Source organism: Lynx canadensis, chromosome B1 (genome assembly GCF_007474595.2).
Source record: "Lynx canadensis isolate LIC74 chromosome B1, mLynCan4.pri.v2, whole genome shotgun sequence".
In the NCBI taxonomy this organism is placed as follows: domain Eukaryota; kingdom Metazoa; phylum Chordata; class Mammalia; order Carnivora; family Felidae; genus Lynx; species Lynx canadensis.
Window position 1 is genome coordinate 6,740,953 of NC_044306.2, and position 22,562 is coordinate 6,763,514.

The window sequence follows — 22,562 nt, forward strand, 5'->3', positions numbered from 1 at the left end:
GATCTATCTTGGAGAATGTTCCATGTGCACTTGAGAAGAAAGTATATTCTGTTGCTTTGGGATGCAGAGTTCTAAATATATCTGTCAAGTCCATCTGATCCAGTGTATCATTCAGGGCCCTTGTTTCTTTATTGATCCTGTGTCTAGATGATATATCCATTGTTATAAGTGGAGTATTAAAGTCCCCTGCAATTACCACATTCTTAGCTTACAATTGTTTTATATATTTGGGGGCTCCCGTATTCAGCACATAGACATTTATGATTGTTATCTCTTCCTCATGGATAATCCCCATAATTATTATATAAAGCCCTTCTTCATCTCTTGTTATAGCCTTCAATTTAAAGTATAGTTAGTCTGATATAAGTATGGCTACTCCCGCTTTCTTTTGATTTCCAGTAGCATGATAGATGGTTCTCCATCCCCTCACTTTCCATCTGAAGGTGTCCTCAGGTCTAAAATGAGTCTCTTATAGACAGCAAATAGATGGGTCTTGTTTTTTTTATCCATTCTGATACCCTGTGTCTTTTGGTTGGCACATTTATTCCATTTACATTCAGTGTTATTATTGAAAGATATGGGTTTAGAGTCATTGTGATGTCTATAGGTTTCATGCTTGTAGTGATGTCTCTGGTAGTTTGTGGTCCTTGCAACATTTCACTCACAGAATCCCCCTTAGGATCTCTTGTAGGGCTGGTTTAGTGATGAGTTCCATCAGTTTTTGTTTGGGAAGACCTTTATCTCTCCTTCTATTCTGAATGACAGACTTGCTGGATAAAGGATTCTTGGCTGCTTTTTTTTTCCTATGCATCACATTGAAGATTTCCTGCCACTCCTTTCTGGCCTGCCAAGTTTCAGTAGATAGGTCTTCCATTAGTCTTATGGGTCTCCCTTTGTAGGTTAGAGCTTGTTTATCCCTAGCTGCTTTCAGAATTGTCTCTTTATCCTTGTATTTTTCCAGTTTCACTATGATATGTCATGCAGAAGATCTATTCAAGTTTCGTCTGAAGGGAGTTCTCTGTGCCTCTTGGATTTCAATGCCTTTTTCCTTCCCCAGATCAGGGAAGTTCTCAGCTATGGTTTGTTCAAGTACACCTTCAGCCCCTTTCTCTCTCTCTTCCTCCTCTGGAATACCAATTATGCGTAGATTATTTCTCTTTAGTGCATCACTTAGTTCTCTAATTTTCCCCTCATACTCCTGGATTTTTTTATCTCTCTTTTCTCAACTTCCTCTTTTTCCATAATTTTATATTCTAATTCACCTATTCTCTCCTCTGCCTCTTCAATCTGTGCTGTGGTCGCCTCCATTTTATTTTGCACCTCATTTATAGCATTTTAGCTCCTCATGACTATTTTTTAGTCCCTTGACCTCTGTAGCAATAGATTCTCTGCTGTCGTCTATGCTGTTTTCAAGCCCAGTGATTAATTTTATGACTATTATTCTAATTCTCATTCTGTTATATTGCTTAAATCGGTTTTGATAAATTCGTTAGCTGTTGCTACTTCCTGGAGTTTCTTTTGAGGAGAGTTCTTCCATTTCATCATTTTGGGTAGTCCCTGCAGTGGCTCCAAACTGCAGGGCACTTCTCCTGTGCTGTCCTGAGTAACTTGTGTTGGTGGGCAGGGCCACAGTCAGACCTGATGTCTGCTCTCAGCCCACCACTGGGGCCACAGTCAGACTGGCATGTACCTTATCTTCCCTTCTCCCAGAGGCAGGACTCACTGTGGAGTGGTGTGGCCCCTGTCTGGGCTATTTGCACACTGCCAGGCTTATGGTGCTTCTTCAATGGGATCTGGCATATTAGCCGGGGTGGATGATCCGCAAGGTGCACAGGGGCGGGAGGGGCAGGCTCAGCTTGCTTTGCCATTGGTGGTCCCCTTTGGGAGGAGCCCTGCAGCACCAGGAGGGAGGAAGAGCCATCAGAAGGATGGATCCACAGAAGCACAGCTTTGGGCGTTTGCGCGGTGTAAGCAAGTTCAGTGACAGGAACTGGTTCCCTTTGGGATTTCGGCTGGGGGATGGGAGACGGAGATGGCACTGGCCAGTACCTTTGTTTCCCACCGATCTGAGCTCTGTCTTCCTGGGCTCAACAACTCTCCCTCCAGGTGTCCTCTTGCCCTCCCCACTCTCCGAGCAGAGCTGTTGACTTTTAGCATTCCAGATGTTAAGTCCCACTGGCTGTCAGAACTCACTCTGTCTGTCCCCTCTGCTTTTGCAAGCCAGACTCGGGGGCTCTGCCTTGCTGGGCGAGCTGTTCCTCCACTGCCCCATCTCCCTCCCACAGGTCCGTGTAGTGCTCACCACCTCTTGCCCTTCCTACCCTCTTCCGTGGGCCTCTTGTCCATGCTTGGCTCTGGAGAGTGCATTTTTCTAGTCTTCTGGTGGTTTTCTGGGTTATTTAAGCAGATGTGGGTGGAATCTGAGTGATCAGCAGGACGCGGTGAGCCCAGTGTCCTCCTATGCCGCCATCTTCCTAATTTTCCCAATCCTCATTTTTTTCTAACTGACAATGAACTTTAAAATGTTTCTATGACCTAGAGTATTCATTTGGCACACTTTCCCAGCTGAGTGCCAATTTCTGAAAGATACTCACCTGGACTTTGGTGATTTTCTACATTTTTATTCCACTAGTGCCATTCTAACAATTTATATTTTTTCAATTATTCTAGTCATGGAAAGTCTCTGCAAAAAACAAGAAATGATATTAACACGACATATCCACAAGAAGGGCATGGCCCTGACTGTGCCAAAGGTAAGTTTCATGGGGATAGTCCCTAGACATCCAAACTAAAGGCCTAAAGGTAATGAGATAAGTTGATAATTGAGCACAATTGCCTGAATGTAACTAAGTTAGGATTAAGCTCTTTCCGGGCAAAAAGTTTTGGGTAGTTTTAAATCAGTGAAGAAATTAACATGAGTTCAAATGAATGAATAATAACCTGAGATCTAAAAAAAAAAAAAGAGGGAAAGAGACAATTGCATAAACATTGCTTATTACCTCATATTTGAAATATATATACTCTTCAAAGTTAATCTGATAACTCTGAGGTTGGGATACTAAAAAAGAGAAAATAATGGTGCCTACAGGGGAGTAGCAACATGTGTATGCAACTAACATTGAAAATATTTTAATAGGATGCTATTATTATTTGCTACTCTAGAATTTATAGGTAGAAAAATAAATGTATGCATGTATGTGGGCAAACCATTAACCAACTTTTGTCTTCTACCCAAAGCATAAATCTCTTGCTCCAGAGAATCTTATTGAATGCACTGATTTGGGTGATGCATTTACTCAGAGATCTGCATTGACTCAACATTTGTTAATTCACCTCAGGAGGAAACGTTACATCAGCAAACAGTGTCGAAAATCACTTACTGAACAATCATCCCTTACTCGACATAACCAAATTCACACACAAGGCAAATTATATAAATGTCATGTGTGTGGGAAAGCCTTTAGTAATTGCTTTTGCCTTAGGAGACATGAGATGATTCACACTGGAGAGAAACCATTTAAATGCCATCTTTGTGGGAAAGGCTTTGTGCAAAGCTCTGACCTTAGAAACCACAACCAAACACACACAGGGGAGCGGCCATATGAATGCCACGTGTGTGGGAAAGCTTTTCGTCAGAATTCGTATCTGAGACAGCATGAGAATATTCACACAAGAAAGAAATCATACGAATGCCATCTATGTAAGAAGGCTTTCAGTCACAGATCCTACCTTAGAAAACACGAGAGAATTCATTCTGGAGAGAAATGTTTCCAATGTCATGAATGTAAGAAAACGTTTAGTCAGAGCTCTGGCCTTAGCCAGCACAAGAGAATCCACACTGGAGATAAACCACATGTGTGTCTTCTGTGTGGGAAAGCCTTCATTCAAGGTTCAGAACTCAGACGGCACGAGAGAACACACACAGGGGAGAAGCCATATGAATGTCACCAGTGTGGGAATGCCTTCAGTCAATATTCTAACCTTCGACGACACAAGAGAACGCACACTGGAGAGCAACCATATGCATGTCAGCTCTGTGGGAAAGCCTTCAGACATTATTCTTCCCTTAGACGACATGAGGGAACCCATCCCCGTGGAGAAAATCATGAGTGCCCTCAGTAAGTATTCCGACCTGAGACGACACAGTTTTACGGATGCAATGAATGTGGAAGAAGTGTCAGTCACAGCTTTCACAGTGACACTCACCACAGGATGCACATATGGAAGAAACGGCCTGCAGTCAATATGGGAGATGCTTCGGTCCTCATACTCCTCCCTCAAGAAATGTATTTGCATTTGGAAGTGAATTCATATGTATGCCGTCCACATGGCAAAGCCTTTAGTCACTGGTCTGACCTTAGATAACACAGCAGAACTTATGCTGTAAGTATAATGACACAGATGTTTCCAGAAAAGCGCTCAACTTGAAAGATACTAGAGCACTTACCGGGAATTCTTGTCAAACATGAGCAAACTCCACACGGGAGAACCCTTTGGTCTGTAATCACTGCGAAAGAATATTTAGCTAAATACCTGGTGTGGTGAGCGTAAGAAAAGTCCGTGAAGGAATAAACACTAAGGATGTAAGAGGATGAAGCCTGTGAGGAATACCAAACACTTCTTACAGATAATTCAGGCCTGAGAAGTTATTCAATGTAAAATCGTGGGAAATCCTTTATTCAAAGAAAACTCTTGCGGCACATGTGAAGATTCTGGCTGTACGAAACACTCGCAGTGTCACGAGTGAAGGGGAGTCTTCAGTGTCCCTTATTTCTTAGTCAACAGTAAGGTTCTCACACTGAGAAGATAGCAGTCCTGAAATCAGAGTAGAGAAAACTTCAGCCAGATTTTGTATCAGAAAAAAGAGTGTGTGCATGGGTGTGTGTGTGTATGTGTGTGTGTGTGTGCGTGAGTGGTGGTATTGCTACATATGAAAGTGTCCTTTAGTACTTGGCAAGTCATTGAGACTGAGAAAATACCTGTTTGTGGAAAAATGTGGCATGGACTATAGGAGAGTGACATGGTCTGGCAAGATCGAGTGTAGGATTTTGTAAGAAGTTAAACGTTTACTGTAGATCAGCACTTGCAAATCTTGAAACAATAAAACCTGTTGCTAAAGAAGCGAAATGTTGGTTTTCTCTGTGTGGTTGTAAACAGATTCAGTTCTGCACTCCTTGGTATGTGGATGAGAGGATCAGCAAGACTCCCCCTGCCTCCCCCTTCGCCAACAGCTCCTTCCACACAGATCAGCTCCACTCTTTCCAACTTGCCTCCAGCACCATCTGTCTCCCTTCAAGCCCTGGTGGTGGCATAGTTGTGATCTTTAGCCCCACTTTCCTGGTTTCTTGGTGTCATGACCCTGGTCAGGCAAGGTCATGGAGGCGCTCACTGTCAAGGACATCTAGTCCAAAATTTGGTGACCCTTCACCCTGTGTCTCTGCTACTGGAAGCAACCTGGTGCCAGAGACATGGCAGTTGTGCCCTCCAAGCCCCCAGAAAGCTCTGCGGATTTTGTCCCCATGCTTCTCAATTGAGCTAAGTAGAAACAAGAGTTAATGCCATGACCACAGTCTACATCTTCTTAAGGTAATTCCTGATTCATGCATGCTCCAGTCACCTTAGATAAAGCCATAGCTGTTCGCCACCCCATCCCACAGACCAGAAAATAGGGCTCCAGTAGGATAAAATCCCTCAACCTATGAGCTGCCACATAAGCTGTTTTTTTTTTTTAATAATGAATGTAATGTACTTCTCCCCTAGAAAATTAAGCATTCTCACAAAGGGGATGTCCCTGCTTTGTCTCCAAGGCTTAGAAATATTGTCCTTTGACCAACACCAATATTGAACCTAAACATCAAGGGGAAATACTCCAAGGGGCTCCACTGGGCTGGCCTGTGCTCTTGCCATTCCAGCTCAATCCCAAAAAACATGGGCCTGAGATCAAATAAATGAGCACATTCCTGATTGAAACTGATATATCATTAAAAAAAATCTCCACCAGCGATTCTATGGTCCAGGTAGGGTAGAAACATGTCAACCCATGTGCAAGGGTGATGAGCAACCGACTGTATCATCTGCCTCAGGGAAAGCATGCTCCATCCACACGTTGTAGTTGAATTGAACTGGAATTCTGAGCAACCACCTTATTTGAGACCTATCTGGTACCTCATCCAGGAAACACCATCCCTGTCCCCTGGTCTGTGTGTCACCAGGAGGGAAGGGATAGGTCCTGGTTCCACCTGGGGGGTGGGGTCTGTGCTAGTGTTGGGACCCCTATGATGGATGCACACACCCCCATGTCCCAGTGGGATTTATCCATGCCCACATGGATGTGTGCTGGGGAGTCATACTGAGATTAAGGGACTTCAGTATAGGGCTGATCACATACAATTATATGATCACAGTGGGCCATACTCACACAAGATTTGTTTGAGTGGCACACGGACAGCCTGACCAAGTGTAGAGGTCCCTCATGGATGATATCTTCCAGTGGCCACAGTGTGGGGCCACTACCCAGGAAGCTAGGATGGCAAAGAAACTCCCCAGAGGAGAGGGGTTGGAGAAGGTGCTTACCTGTGGAGATGATGTCTCTCAACAACAATATAGGGAGTCTCTGAGCCAGAGAATTATGAATGAATGACAGGAGCTTGGAGACACTGATAGTCATGGTTTATCTTATTTCCTGCTAGTAGATGTTAGGTGGGGATTCACGGGGTATGCACAGAAGATATAGCCACACTAAAAACGGCTTAAAATCTACAAATTTGGGCTATGTTTAGAGCAATTCAGTGTGTAAAAATTTGAATTTGGCAACAAGGGCTTTTGAGCTAAAGGGCTCTGTCCCCTGTCAATAAATAAACAACATAGGCCTGATATGCAGAGACCATCTTTGGCTCATCTATAAACCATGACTGATCATTTCAAATGATTTGCCTTCATGTTTGCTGATTAGTTTTTCTCCTGATCAAATCCAATGCTAGGAGCCCTCTTATGATATGTTTTTTTTTTTTTCATTTCAGCTATTGTAATTTTCAACTCCAGAATTTCTCTTTAACTCCATTTTATAATTTATGTATTGAAACTCTTGATCTGGTAAAAGCACATTCTTCCTGGTGTCCTTTATTTTTTTTTTAAAGCATCATTAAAATACTACTTTTAAAGCCATGTCCTTAGGGGCAGTGTCTTCAATTTCCTTACTTCCTCTCTCCATCCCCAGAATGAACTGTACTTCATTGCTTTTTTTGTTTGTTTCAAATTGTTATTTAAATATAGTTAGTTCACATATGGTGTAATATTGGTTTCAAGAGTAGAACTCAGGGATTTATCACTTACAGATGACACCCGGTGTCTGGGATGAGCATCCCAACAAGTGCCCTCTTTAATGCCCATCACCTGATTAGCCCATCCCCCCATCTCCCTCTCCTCCAGCAACCCTCAGCTTGTTTTCTCCAGTTAAGAATCTCTGTGGTTTGCTTCTCTCTCTTGCTCTCGCTCTTGCTCTCTCTTCCTTCCCCTACATAGAAGTATTAAAAAAGAGCAGAGCTGGGGGGTGAGGGTGGGACTCCAATACACATAACGTAAATGCCTTATAGTATAAGAAAAGGTTTATAATGAAAATAAGAACTGTTCTAGAGACGAAGAATTCCAATAAGTAGAACACATTAACAGCCCTGGTCCCATAGGTCAAGCCACGAGGGTTGTTCTTTTTTTAAACACTCAATCTGGACCTCCATATCCAAATAGGTAATATGTAAATAGTTGTGCTTAGATAGATTTCATAAACAAGACTGTAATAATGAGATATGCAAAGAACTATGGAAATTAATAGTTTTAAGCATGCATTGAACATTAAAGAGAAATACACAGAAATTTAATACATTAATGAAAGAGTATAAATCACAAATAAACAAGTAAAGCAAACAGAATAAATAAATATCCAGAAATATAAGAATAAATAAATGATTGCTATCTGATAGCAAATTTTACAGTAGAATATCCACCAAGGCAAATCAAGGAATAGTTTCTATTCTCAATGCACAGACCACTTCTAAATATTATTGTCATTAGATTTCTCAAAAGAGATATAAATTGATTTTCCTCTTCTGCAGGAGCCTGAACGACTCCATTCAAATGTATTTTCTCATCCTTTCCCAGACATGCATATAGTTACAAATTAAAGCAAAGGAAGGAGAACTTACTTCCTTTAAAGAGCAAAGTAAGAATTACACCAATTTCTCAACAGAAGTGAATAAAAGTCAATGAATTATCAATAAGGTGCTCAAAAAAGTTAATTATCTGTCAGAATTCTAAAGTTAATGAAAAACCATTTAAAAAAACAGCATTAAAGACATTTTCATCTGAGAACATATAGTACTTTCCATAGAAAGGCACTCTTCAGATAAATGAAAGTTATCCCAAATGATGGAAACCTAAAGATAAAGGAAAGGATACAGAAGAACAAAAAAGGCACGTTTTCATGTGATTAAAAACGATCAAGTATTGTATAGCACTGTTAATTTTTTTAAAAACTCATGTATGGCATATAAATACACACAAATATATATATATATATATATATATACACACACACACACATACTTATGTATATACGTATGTGTGTATATATATATTCCCTTCTTCGTGGGTTATGTACTGTCATATCACTGTGTTAGTTTATATATTGTACTGTAATTGTACTATGTTATTAAACTATCATGCTGGTGTTACAGTACCTAATTACAGTTAAAACCCAAAGAGATATAAAATACTAGTTCATATTTCATATTCATATTTAATAAGTCAAGGGTGTAAGTCTTCCTTTATGAATAATTACTGGACATATAAATGAATGAAATTACCCAACCTAAAGACGTAGAATGGCAGAATGGATTAAAAATTTTAGACAGAAGCACAAACAAAATCATGATTCAATTATATAATGTCTACAAGAGATTCCTCTTAAATCTAAAGCTACAACTAGGTTAAAAGTTAAAGGGGGGAAAAGATATGCCATGGAAGTAGTCACCAAAAGAGAGCTAAGGTACTTATTTTAATATCAGACAAAACAGACATCAAGTCCAAAACTGTTACAATAGATAAACAAGGAATATATATACATATATATATTATATATATTAATGTTTATTTATTTTTGACAGAGAGAGACAGAGCATGAGCAGGGGAGGGGCAGAGAGAGAGGGAGACACAGGATCCAAAGCAGGGTCCAGGCTCTGAGCTGTCAGCACAGAGCCGGACGCGGGGCCTGAACTCACAGACCACGAGATCATGACCTGAGCCAAAGTTGGACACTCAACTGACTGAGCCACCCAGGCACCCAAGGATACTATATATTGATTAAAGAGTCTGTACTATAAGGATATATAATACTTATAAATATATATGTGACAAATATTAGAAGTCCCAAATATATGAAGCAAACATTGACAAAATCAAAGGGAAAAAAGGAAATACTTCCACAATAATGGAGACATCAATACTTATTTTCAGTAATGGATACAAGAACCAGATAGAAGTTCTGTATAGAAAGAAAGTGACTTAAACAGCAGCATATCAGTTAGTCCTCACAGGTATATGATACACTCCACCACCAACAGCATAACAAATCAAGCACATGGGGAACATTCTCTGGACCAGACCATATGTTTGGCTGCAAAAAACTTTTAATAAATTTAAAGAGATTGAAATCATACAAAGTACTGTTTCTGCTCACAATGGAAAATAAATAGAAATCGATGACAGAAGGAAAACTGGAAAATTTGCAAATATGTGGAAATAAAACAATATACATATATTTTAATTTTTAATGTTTACTTATTTTTGAGGGGGTGGTGACAGAAAGAGAGACAGAGAATCTGAATCGGACTCCACGCATCAGCACAAAACCTGACTTGGGGCCTGAACTCACTAACTGTGAGATCATCACCTGAGCCAAAGTCAGACATTAAACCGACTGAGCCAACCAGGCCCTCCAACAACATATTCTTTTTTTTTTTTTTAGTTTATTTACTTATTTTTGAGAGAGTGTGAGCATGAGCAGGGGAAGAGCATGAGAGAGAGAGAGAGAGAGAGAGAGAATCCCAAGCAGTCTTCACACTCAGTGTAGAGCCCGATGCAGGGCTCAAACTCACAAATTGTGAGATCATGACCTGAGCCAAAATCAAGAGTCACTTAACCAACTGCAACACCCAGGCGCCCCCCAACAGCATATTCTTTTTTTTTTTTTAATTTTTTTTTCAACGTTTATTTATTTTTGGGACAGAGAGAGACAGAGCATGAACGGGGGAGGGGCAGAGAGAGAGGGAGACACAGAATCGGAAACAGGCTCCAGGCTCTGAGCCATCAGCCCAGAGCCCGACGCGGGGCTCGAACTCACGGACCGCGAGATCGTGACCTGGCTGAAGTCGGACGCTTAACCGACTGCGCCACCCAGGCGCCCCCCAACAGCATATTCTTAACAACCAATGAGACAAAGGGGAAATCACAAGGCAAATTAGAAAACATCTCGAGACAACTGAAACAAAAACACAGTATTCTAAAACCTGTGTGATGCAGTGAAAGCAGCACTAAGAGGGAAGTTCATATATGGAAACACATAAAATGAAATCTTATCTAAACATAATAACCTAACTTCATATCCTTATAAACCAGGAAAATATGAGCAACCTAAACCTAAGGATAGAAGAATGAAGAAAAATCATAAAGATTAGAGGAGAGGAAAAGAAAGAAAAGTGACATAGGAAATATTTTAGGGGAGGTGGGGTGACTCAGTCAGTTAACCACCTGACTTTGGCTCCGGTCATGATCTCATGATTCAGTTCAAGCCTCACATTGGGCTGTCAGCCCAGAGTCGACTTTGGATCCTCTGTCCCCTTGCCTCTCTGCCATTGCCCCACTCGTTCTCTCCCTCTACCCCCCCTTCATCCCCACCCCCTCCCCAAAATTAATAAAAGTTAAAAAATTAAAAAAATATTTTAGAAAGTCAGTATTTGAAAACAAAACAAAAGACAAAATTTTAGGTACATTACACATAAAAAAAGAGAGGACTCAACTAGCAGAATGAGAAATGAAGTGGGGTTATGTCAGAGTGACAGAAATATAAAAAGTATTACAAAATGATTTGAATATTTGTATGCTAACAAATTAGGTAACCTAGATGAAACCAAAGTGATTTCCATGGGGATCCATTTCACGGACTTTCCTTTATGTCCATGATTTTGAGGGATTGCTTGTATGTGTGCTAGCAATGTGTGGGGTGGGGTGCGAATATTATTTTGGGACACTCTTCCAACACCTGGATCTCTCAGGATGCACAGGCATCTTTCTCTGGTGACACACACCCCCCCCTCCGCCCCATTGGCTATCCAAACTCAGTAGCCCCCACCATGAACCTCCACCAGCAGGAGGCCTCTAATTTCCGTAGAAGCCAGAATGGAGGTGCTTGTCCAATTCAGGAGGCAGACACGATGCGGAACCTTTCTAGTAGTTGTTCTGATGGAATCAAAGCATCAAGGTGATACAGCCATGTAGTTTTTCATCACCACCCTGAGGTGGAGGACCACTTCCAATGAAAATTGAATTCTTTTCTTTCTCACAATTTTTTAGAATGGACTAAGGTCTTAGAGTTTCTGTTTCTCTCTTTGCTGTGTTTGTCATGAATGTGTCCTTGGTGGTGAGGAAAGAGTAGTGGCTATTCTTCCTGTGTTGTGTGTTCCCACAGCATCCACACAGGCTGATGCCCATGTATACCACGAAGAGGGCATCTGTCCTGGAATCACACCTCCTGGGTGAGCCTCCTAGCACGACACCTGATATAAGAGCACTGTACCCATCAGCTTCTCCTCTCAGAAGAGAGGAGAATTGCTTTTGAAACAATAGCATAGCCCTCCTTGTCCACTTGCTAGGTCCTGGCAGGGGCTGGGGCTACAGAACCAGTGAGAGAAGCAAGCGGGTGTCATTGGAGTCTGAAGATGGTAGGCTCCAGACCCGGAAAGAACGGACATGTCAGGGTCAGGCACTCAGACAGGAGTAGGTGTCTCATCCTGGAACAGGGGTGAGCTTTGTGCTCCAGGAAGGTCTGGAATGGACTGGTTCATGTCACTACATTAAATAGGGGGACTTGATTTTTTTCAGACCAGTCATGTGTGAGTTACCAGCATCTAACACCGTCCAGTGAGAACGCAACTGGTTTTCTAGAAAGAGATGACAACCAAAGGGAGAGATGATTCCTTGCAGAAACACGTCCAAACTTGGCGCCTACCAACAGATATTTGAAGAACAGGGAAAGGTGTGCTTGTGCCCTGGTCTCGCTCGCCTTCTCCCCCGCCCACTATCTGGTGAATTCTCCTTGGGGAGTGGTCCTGACAGTGGCCCGTGCCAGGCTGGCGAGGTGGAGTGAGGGCCTAGATGTGAGGTGAGGCCAGCTGAGGGTTGAGAGCATTGGGAAGGGCTGTGGGGATGGCTGTGGCAGGGGTAAGGATGCTGCATGTAAGGGTGGGGCCGTGGTATGGTGCCATGGAGTGAGGCCAGGCAGAGGCTGAAGGAAGCGGTGGGTGGGGCTGGAGGGCACCAGGTTGGGAGAGGGCCACGCCTTGAGGGCAGTGGACAGAGGCCACAGGAGCAGCCTCCTGGAGAAGATTGGAAAGGCCAATTCCAAAGTGCATACCACGTCCAATAACGCCAATCTTCAAGGAGAGAAACCATTCAGAGTGCCAACAGCACTGCCGATGGAGGCCCTCCATCTTGGCCAGTGGGGCCGCTGGCTTTTGCACTGCTGTGGGAGAAAGGTGATCGCTTGGATGACACTCAGAAATGCCCCGCCGATAGGATTCCACCTTGTTCCTTGGCTCTAGCCCTTCAGGATCTGAAAGACATCCCCCTGACACAGTGTCCATGGCTGATGCCAGCCAGGCCATGAGAAATGGTGGCAATCACACCAAGATTCCCCAATGGGAGAAAAAGCTAAATAGAATGTCCAAGTTGATGGGCAAGAAGAAAGAGCCCCAAACGAGGAGAGTCGGAGACAGGGAGCCCCCTGCATCAACACAGGGACTTGTCAGGAACAGCGATTTGGGTCACAAGACCAAGTGCCAAAGCAGCTAGTCCCAAGGGGACATGGAGCATAGGATCCCATTCCTCCGAATGTCCTAGCAAGCGTAGTTACCATCCTAGAGACAGAAAGGGGAATGGGAGGGCAGGGCAGGGTGTGGCGTGAAGGGACATTGGAAATAGGTCATGGACACACTGCTCCCATTAGGAAAGTGAGAAGCTTGGACACGGAGTACTGAAGGGGCTGAAGGGGCCCCCAACCACAGGAACATACATGATGCCAGGGGCCCCAAAAGCTTCTGGGTAGGCAAATAAGAAAAGCGAGGTTATGAATGAAACAGGCATACACACACGTCTCTTTTTCCTAGAATAAAGATGATTCTGAAAAGTCTATCTCCATATACATACTATTTACAAATGCATGAGGGGCACCTGGGGTTTTCAGTAGGTTAAGTGTCAGGCTTCGGTTCAAGCCATGATCTCACAGTCTGTGGCTTTGAGCCCTGTGTCAGGCTCAGTGCTGACAGCTGGGAGCCTGGAGTCTATATCAAATTCTGTATCTCCCTCTTTGTCTGCCTTTCCCCTGCTCCTGCTCTGTGTCTCTCTGTCTCTCAAAAATGAATAAACATTAAATTTTTTTTTCTTAATGCATGGAAATGCTAAACCACAAGGGTTAATTCCTAGTTTCTAGGAGGGACAACAGCACAGCTGATTGAATTAATTGGATTAAAGTGATCAAGAGGTCACATGACCTTGGGCCGGTATAAAGGTCAGGGAAGGAAGGAAGCTTCTCTCACTGACCATTCCTCGTGCATTCGGATGCTGATTCTCCTCCACTGGAGTCTGCCTGCCACACATTGTTCTGAACGTCTCTGACACACAGGGGGAGCACATTTGCATTTCAGGTGGGTTGGGATGATTTGGGCCTCACCTGAGCTAGCAGAGAAATTGGACAGGGACAAAATGGAAGTTGTGATGTGCCTCTACTCACCAAGTGAAGGACTCTTTAGTGTTGAAGAGTATTCTGAGGGCAGAGACTGAGGAAAGGGATGGCTCTCAAGGTTCCTGAGGACATGAGGTTCAGATTCCAAAGGAACTGAACCCCAGAGTCTGATTGGTGTGGGGGCATGCGGGAGCAGCGACGGCATCCTGCTCCATTTCGCCATGGGGTCTGAAAGCCTAAAAAATTCACTCCGAGTTCACCGGAGTTTTGATATTCATTTCCCATGGTTTACAAGGAAATTCAGAGTGGGGACCTAGAAAGAAACCATAAATAAAAGAGTTCAGACCCTCACCTTGGAAGATTCCAATCTAGTAGAAGGGATACTAGGTTTTTGGAATTGATTTTGTATTTGAAAATGGCTTCCTTTTATGTCAAATGGGCAGTTCCGTTTTTTGAGAGTCAAGCACACTTGTGTATGTTGGGGCAGTATTTCTCGTGTAAGTCAGGGCAGTATTTCCTGTGGTTTTCATACCAGAGTACATTTGAAAGACTTCATGAAAGTCTCTCCATGGAGTCACTCAAGACCGTCTCCCCTGCCTTTCCTAAGGTTTCCCTGCTGGGGGTGTGTCCTCAGTAGACTGTGTAGAACATGCAGGAAGGAGAGGTCATGCAGGGTGAAGACTGTATTTGACCTGGAGGTCATGACACCCCCTCATGCCTGTTGGGAGAAGGGGTACATGAAAGAGTCAAGTATCTATGTGAATATGACTCTCCTTTCTCTTTTGACTCAGGAAATCCAAAAATCCCTATCCGCGGAAGGCTGACCTGACCCTCCAAGGAGGTGGGGCAGATGGCAGCAGGTCACACCAAGCAGGAATTTTACAGACCCTTGAATGCCCCAAAATGGAAGAGGCAACACAGGGTCCCCATGGTGTACAGGAATCCCAGGCCAGTGGAGGAGGATCCTAGGGTAAGTGGATCCTTGGAGGTGTGGCGAAGCAGCGGGTGGGAGCCACTACTCTGGAGATGGGGATTGCACATGACAAGCTCTGTGTCCTGTCAGTTGTCCTTTCCTAGCCAAGGATGGTCTGCCTTGGAATCTCCCCAGCAGGCTCATTAGGACCTTCAGATCTGCGGATCAAACTTACTTATATGTAGGTCATGTCTAGGCTGGTGTTTGTCCAAATCTTTCCATGTGGCTCATTTCTATTCAGTCTGAAATCTCCAATCCCTGCTGTGGTCCCTCTCCCCACAGAGGTTCAAACATATTAAATATCCTGGAGATCACAAGTCGTATATGATGTACCCTGTCCAGAACCCATCTTCCACTCCCAGAATATGTCTTTCTCTGTCATAGACTCTAAGTCTAAAGTTCTCTTTTGTCCAGCAAAAAGGGGACACAGGATTAAAGCGAGAGATGGCTAATGTCTGGGCAAAGACAAGAGACCCAAATCAGGGTTCTTGCCCCTTATTTATTAAGATCAGAAGGCTTACAAACGTGATGGGCATGCACAAAGAGACCAAGATACTGTGAACAATAACTTGGGGACGTGAGGGAAAATGGGGGTTTTGAAGATATACAGTGTTTGGGGTTTGGGTCAGTATTAAACAAAATCCTGGCCCCGGGCAGATAGGCAGATGATTGTTAAGGGCAGGCAGGAGGTACTGTGCCTGTTTATCTTTGGCAGCTTAGGGGATGAGACAGACAGGGAGAATAGCCTCAGGGTTAAGAAGGCACCTTTTCTTTTGTTAACCATCTCCTCTCCAGGCTGCTTGGCCTGCAGCGCAGTGTCCATTGTCCAATTCACCAGTTTACCTAACTTGGCCTTTTCCTCCTGTGAAAGCAGTTTTTCTGCTATAGAACTAATTGGGGGGCCTTTTTTCCCTGCATGCCTGATCTTGCTTATCTCATATACTTTTATATTGGGAGCCTTTGCGCCCGTTCCTATTTTGGGGACTCTGCACCCACTTTCTATTTTGGGTGCCTTTGCACCTCCCTATTCTTGGGGTGCCAATCTGATTTACCCAAACTCAGGTGTTTGGGGGAGCATTCTATGGCTTTGAATTTCTTTATGCCTTGTTAACCCATTGGTGTAAGCCCAGGGGATTCCTAAGCTTATCCCCCACACTTCTCATGTTCTTTGCAGTTGGATTTTGGTTCCTGCTCATTTACTGAGTCTCTCCACCTTCCTTCACACAGGTAAAGTGTAAGAACTGCAGAGCCTTTGGGCACAAAGCATCAAGCAGCTGGTGCACCATGAGGCACTGGGATGGGCCCCGGGCCCCCCAGGCCTGGGACTCCAGGAAGCTGAGGGAGAATCTGGAACCAAGGAGAATGTGGAAGACAGGCAATTCAGCTCCTTCTACTTCCCAAGTTTTGTCGTGCAGGCGAGAAGGTCAGCAGAGGAAGGCGCTGCTCCAGAGATTCCCCAGGAGACGCCCAGGAAGGCAGCAGCGAACCTGGAGGGAATCCACAGAACCCTGTGGCTATGAGAGGGTGAGTGTCCCCTGTTCCTGCTCTTCTTCTTTCCCTGGGACAGGGGTGGGCTTCATTGCCCTCCTGGGAGCAGAGGGGTTTCAACTTTGACCAAGGTGATTTCTCTGGGAGTCCTTTTCACCCAGTTCCCCTGGGTGTCCATGCTTTTGCAGGATCCCTTGTATGTGTGCTAACAGTGTGGCTAGTGGGGGAGGGCGGTGAGAACACTATATCAGGAAACTCTTGCAACACCCAGACGCCTCTCTGGAAGACCACGCATCTTTCTTTGTGACACATACTCCCAAATTGGCCATGGAACTCAGTAGCCCCCACCGCAAACCTCCACCTGCAGGACGCCTGTACTTTCCCTGGAAGCATGAATGGACGTGCTTGCCCACTTCGGGAGGCAGGCACGATGCAGAACCTTTCTGGTCTGTCGCTCCAGTGGAATCAAAGCATCAAGGGGCTACTGCCCAGTGTTTCTTCCTGATCAGCACTGAGCTGGAGGCCCTCATCCTCTGTCAGTAGAATCCTTTTCTGTCTCTCCCAGTTGTTTGCAATGGACTGAGGTCTTGGCGTTTCTGTCTGTTTCTTTGCTGTGCTTGTCGTGCATGTGTCCTTGGTGGGCAGGAAGGACTGATGGCCGTTGTCTGTGTGTTGTGTGTTCCCACAGCATCCGCACAGGCCGATGCCCGTGTACACCACCAAGAGGGTGTCCGTGCTGGCGCCGTACGTCCCGGCGGAGCCTCCTAGCGGGACGCCTGACACGACACAGCTGTCCCCGTCGGCTGCTCCTGTCGGGAGACCTGCGGCGAGCACCTTCCCGCCTGCTGGCCGAAAAGATGCCCAGCAAGTGGGGACCCCAGCCCCGCCTGCCCCGCCTGCCCCGGCACACCAATGCTCTGCCCGGGATCCAGGCCTCGGTGTCCAGCTGAGACAACACCGGCCCCGATGTGCCTCCCTGGAAGCTTCCAGGGCTGTCTCCAAGGCGCATGGCATTGGCCACGCCCAGGCACCAGCCAAGCGTCCTGAGGTGAGCCCTGATCCTCCTCCAACCCGTTTGGCTCCGAGTCCTCAGCCCCACATCCAGACACCAGGCAAGAGATGGGCCCCGCTCCCCGATGACACATGCCAGAACCCCCAAAAGAAACCCCGTTGCAGCCCCTTCCAGCCACCCCACAAGAGCACAGGGAGCACCCATGTGGGGCTTCTCCAGAGTCTGTGTCGTCCAGCAAGGAGAAGTGCATGTGGTCCCACGGGGGCAGCCCAACTGACCAAGAAGACACCTGCCTCGCTGCAAAGCAGGGGCCTCCAGCCTCCACACCCCCAACCTCACCTGGACACTCTCCAGGCGTGCACCTTGCCCCCGTGTCCACCGTATCCGCAGGCACCCGGCCAGTCCCTGTGAATGGTCTTCAGCCACCTGGACAAAGGTGGCTGGAGCTCCAAGTTCATTACATCTCCCTCTCTGGCAGCTCCCGAGTCACCAGCCCCCACTGGTCAGGTCCCTCCCGACACATACCAGTCTGAGGGAGCCTGTGTGTGCATCCCATTGAGTGTCCTCTTTGATCGCCTGCAGCTTTCATCATGCTCAGATGAGTGCAGTTGGCAGTGAGACACCTCATGGCCTTGGAAATTTGACCTCCAACTCAGTGACCCTGAGGAGATGACTGTTTATTTGAAAACAGGTTCTAATTGCCCTTTTGGGCTCAATGTGCAAAATTGGAGCCCTGATAATACTTGGATATCATGCTTGTGTCGTGTGTATACATACACCCCTTGCCCCAACACAGAACACACTTTTTCTTTAGGTAATATATGTTATTTTTCACTTCATACTTATCAATGTGGATGTAAAGTTTATTTTATGTAAATACATATTTAAGAAATTTAGTGAAATTATAATAATAAGTTGTAAGCCTCAGTGTAAATATAACCTATGAAATTAAATGCATTTGGTTTGCAAATGTGCAATTTGGGGATTCTGAATAAAGGATCCAACTGTTTCCTTTGCAAATTCGAAGCAGAGATTAATTCGGTAGACTCTGTGATGGTAGTTTTGTGCCAATTGTACTGGGGAATGTATTACCCGCTTTCTTCATTTTCGTTATTAAATGTTATCATGAAGCTATGTTTCCTTTTTTTCACATTTAATAAAAATTTTCCAAATAGGACATAAGGTGCATTAGTTTCTTTCTCAGCTGTGAAGATTACTTTTAATTATTTACTTTGTCAAAGCTTAATTAACTGTCAGGAAAGAGGAGCTTGATAGGACCTAGGTCTGCTTCGACTTTCAGAACTTCAGGCAAACCCAGCTGTAGTGTGTAAATACATGCTTATTAGAATCATTTTTGTGTGATTGGGCACCTGGGTAGCTCAGCCGGTTAAGCATCCGACTCCTGATTTCAGGTCATGATCTCAGACCTCATGAATTCAAGCCCGGTGTCTGGCTCTGCCCTGTCAGGGCAGAGCCTGCTTGGGATTCTCTCTCTCTCTCCTTCCCGCTCTGCCCCTCCCCCACTCTCCCCCCCCCCCGCCGGTCTCCCTGAAGATAAAATAAATAAACTATAAAAACATTTCCATGTGATCCTGCGTACCTCCAATATGCACTGGGCAGGCTCAGTCTGTCTTTGGCCCATAATGGGATCCGTTGGTGAGGCTTCATGTATGCATATGCCGGAACCCTATGACAAGAGATGCACATATTGGCTGCCTTTTGGAGGCCTGGCTTGTGATTTACTGCCCTCCATAGGATTTTGTGACACAGCAATATTTGACAGGCTGGGCAGGTGCTGGTCAAAATATCACCTTAGGAACAGGCTATCTTTCTTCTCTCCCTCAGGGCAAACTCTGAGGAGGACCGAGGGAAATCCCATAGGTCTGCAGAGAGGAATCCCCCCTTAGGAAGAGCACATGCCCGTTCCTTCGCCCTAAAGAGCATTCTTTGGGGAATGCTCCCCTCTCTCTCTCTGCAGATCTGTGGAGCCAGAAGGCAGAGCAACTAGCTGTTGGCCATCCAATGTCACTTAAACCAGGAGGGAAGTACAGGAGTCACAGGGTGAGCCCCACCCAAAACTCCATCCATGCAGACTCTGTGTGACTTGAGTCAGAGGCTGTTCCCTTTCCCCGGCCCCTGACTCAGGCCCTGCCCACTGCCCCATTACTGTCTCATTCCTTCTGACAAAACCATAATAATCGGGCTCTTTTTCTAATATTCGTTTTATTCAGGTCATGCGGTTGCTCTTTTACATTGTTAACCTCACACCCCTTTTGCAACGCATTTAACTGTGGGTAATATTATCAATGTTGTAAGTCTTCTCTGGGGGTTCTACATATGAAATGCCTAATATCTTCGGTAAGGCATCATGGGGGGTCAACTACTATGCCAAATATTTTGACTTTATGACGTGCATGGAAACTGTGTTAGATGATATTAATAGGTTATCTGATATCATCCATCACAAACAGATGCATTGAGAGGCATCAAGAATTCTCATTGGACTAGGGGGAGGGCCTCCAAGTGCAATGCAGTCTGGATGGTTTCCCTCCTTGAAGATTGCCATGTATTGGACGTCGTGTGCACTTTTCATTTGGCCTTTCCTATCTTCTCCAGGAGGCTGCTCCTGTGGCCTCTGTCCGTTGCCCTCAAGGCATGGCCCTCTCCCAGCCTGGTGCCATCCAGCCCTGCCCACAGCTTCCCCCAGCCTCAACCTGGCCTCACTCAATGGCATGGGACCACTGCCCCACCCTTACTGGCAGCATTCTTACCCCTGCCCCACCCATCACCACATGCTTCCCAATCCTCATCCTCTCAACTCCCAGTTGGTCTCACCTCACAACCAGCCCATCCCTTCACCGTACCAGCCTGGCACCAGCCACTCTCAGGACCACTCCCCAAGTAGAATAGACCAGATTCTTGAGAGGGGGGGTGTTTAGTGGGGGCCAGAGGAGAAGCACACTTTTCACTTTTCTTAAAATATCCATTGGCATGCACCAAGCTTGTACCTGTTTTTTCAATGATTATATATTCCATTGGGTTTTCACCTTTTCCTATAAAATTGTTGGGTTTTCAATGGAGTTTTAGACAGTACTATCTCTGGCATTATTAGAATGAGGTCACAGTTTGCTCTCCTCCATGTAGTGACCTCAGCCAGTCTATTCCAGGCCTTCCTGGAGCACGAAGCTGACCCATCTCTGAGGACTAGACTTTTGCTCCTGTCTGAATGCTTTGGTACTGACATGTGGGTTCTTCCTGGGGCTTGAGTCAGCCCGCCTCCGTACTTGAATGACACCCCAGCTTGTCTTGGTCTCCAAATCTCAGAATGGCCCAGAATCTGCCAAGTGAGTAGTCAGGATGGGGAATTGTCTCAAAAAGACCATTCTACCACCTGTTTCCTCATGTCTATGTGTCATCTATCTGTGTGTCTATCATGTATCTTCCTGTCTTCATCGGGTCTCTATTATCTATCTATGGAGTGTATTTCTATTATTGAAATTGTATCTGTTATTTTCCATAATTTGTGCATGATGTATAAATTCAAATGCCTTTGAGATGCATGTGGAAGACAACCATAACTGTTTAGTATTCTAAGTATATTCTACATATATTTTAAGTTCATGTTTCTCATTATCTTTGTAGCCTGGACTCTTTGACAGATTATCCTCATTTTGAATATAGAATATAGCTCATTCTTTTACCCATTTTTTGCTTTCTCCTTCTGAATATATTGTTTTACCTATAGATTGGAGCCATGTCCAGGATCTACTGTGTAGGAAATACATGATTTCAATTTAAGCTAATGAAAGATGAAGTTTTCACCATTTTCAGGTGTACTTTTAAGGATGCCTGTGCTCTCACATGAACAGGTAAAAATACATTCATACTGCCTTTTCTTTTCTTTTTTAAATTTAATTTATTTTTTTAAATTTACGTCCAAGTTGGCTAGCAACACTGATTTCATTTATCCCATCTCTCCCTCCCATAACCACTCCCAAAACCCTCTAATTGTTCTCCATATTTAAGAGTTTCTTATGTTTTGTTCACTACCAGTTTTTATATTATTTTTGCTTGGCTTCCCTTATGCTCATCTGTTTTGCACCTTAGAGCCTCATATGAGTGAAGTCATATGCTAGTTGTCTTTCTCTGACTAATTTCGCTGAGGAGAATACCCTCTACTTCTAGCCACATAGTTGCGAATGGCACCCTGTCTTTCCTTTCGATCGCCGCGTAATGCTCCATTGTATATATATGTGTCACCTCTTCTTTTTCCATTCCAGGCATCTATGGACATTTGCGGAGTAATATTCCATTGTATATATAAGCCACCTCTCCTTTTTCCATTCCATGCATCTATGGCCATTCGGGCTCTTTCCATACTTTGGCTATCGTTGGGAGTGCTGCTAGAAGCTTTTGGGGGCGTTTGGGTGCAGGTGCCCCTTCGAGACAGCACACCCATATCCCTTGGATAAATACCTAGTCGTGCAATCGCTGGCTCATAGGGTCGCTGTGCTTTCAATGTTTTGAGGAACCTCCATACTGTTCTCCAGAGTGGCGGCGCCAGTTTGCCTTCCCACCAGCAGTGCAAGAGAGATCCTGTTGCTCCGCACCCTCGCCAACATCGGTTGTTGCCTGAGTTGTTAATGTTAGCCATTATGACACGTGTGAAGTGGTAGCTCATTGTGATCTGGAGACGGATTTCCCTGATGATGAGTGAGGTTGAGCATTTTTTCATGTGTCGGTTGACCATCTGGATGTCTTCTTGGAGAAGTGTCTATTCATGACTTTTGCCCATTTCTTCACTGGATTCCTTGGTTTTTGGCTGTTGAGTGTGATCAGGTCTTTATCGATTTGTATACGGAGCCTTTCTCCGATGTGTCGTTCGCAAATATCTTCTACCATTGATGATTTAGCTGATCTGTTAGTGTAGCTGATCTGTTTCCTTCACGGTGCAGAAGAGTTTTCTTTTGGTGAGTTCTCAATAGGTCGTTTTTCCTTTTGTTTCCCTTGCCTCCGGAGACGGAGACGTGTTGAGTAAGAAGTTGCTGTGGCCCAGATCACAGAGGCTTTTGCCTGCTTTC

The 22,562-nt window shown here is 44.8% G+C and overlaps 1 protein-coding gene across 1 annotated transcript in view; it reads left to right on the forward strand.

Annotated features, from left to right (window-relative positions):
- The first annotated feature begins 2,672 nt into the window (after positions 1 to 2,672).
- The window catches only part of LOC115511694 (zinc finger protein 525-like), a 47,727-nt gene continuing 27,837 nt past the window's right edge, over positions 2,673 to 22,562 (forward strand). Inside the window, exons 1-3 of the mRNA XM_030311985.1 lie at positions 2,673 to 2,753; positions 3,238 to 4,093; positions 16,397 to 16,404. Of these exons, the coding sequence (XP_030167845.1) occupies positions 2,673 to 2,753; positions 3,238 to 4,093; positions 16,397 to 16,404 (945 nt within the window). The remainder of the gene's footprint in view (positions 2,754 to 3,237; positions 4,094 to 16,396; positions 16,405 to 22,562) is intronic.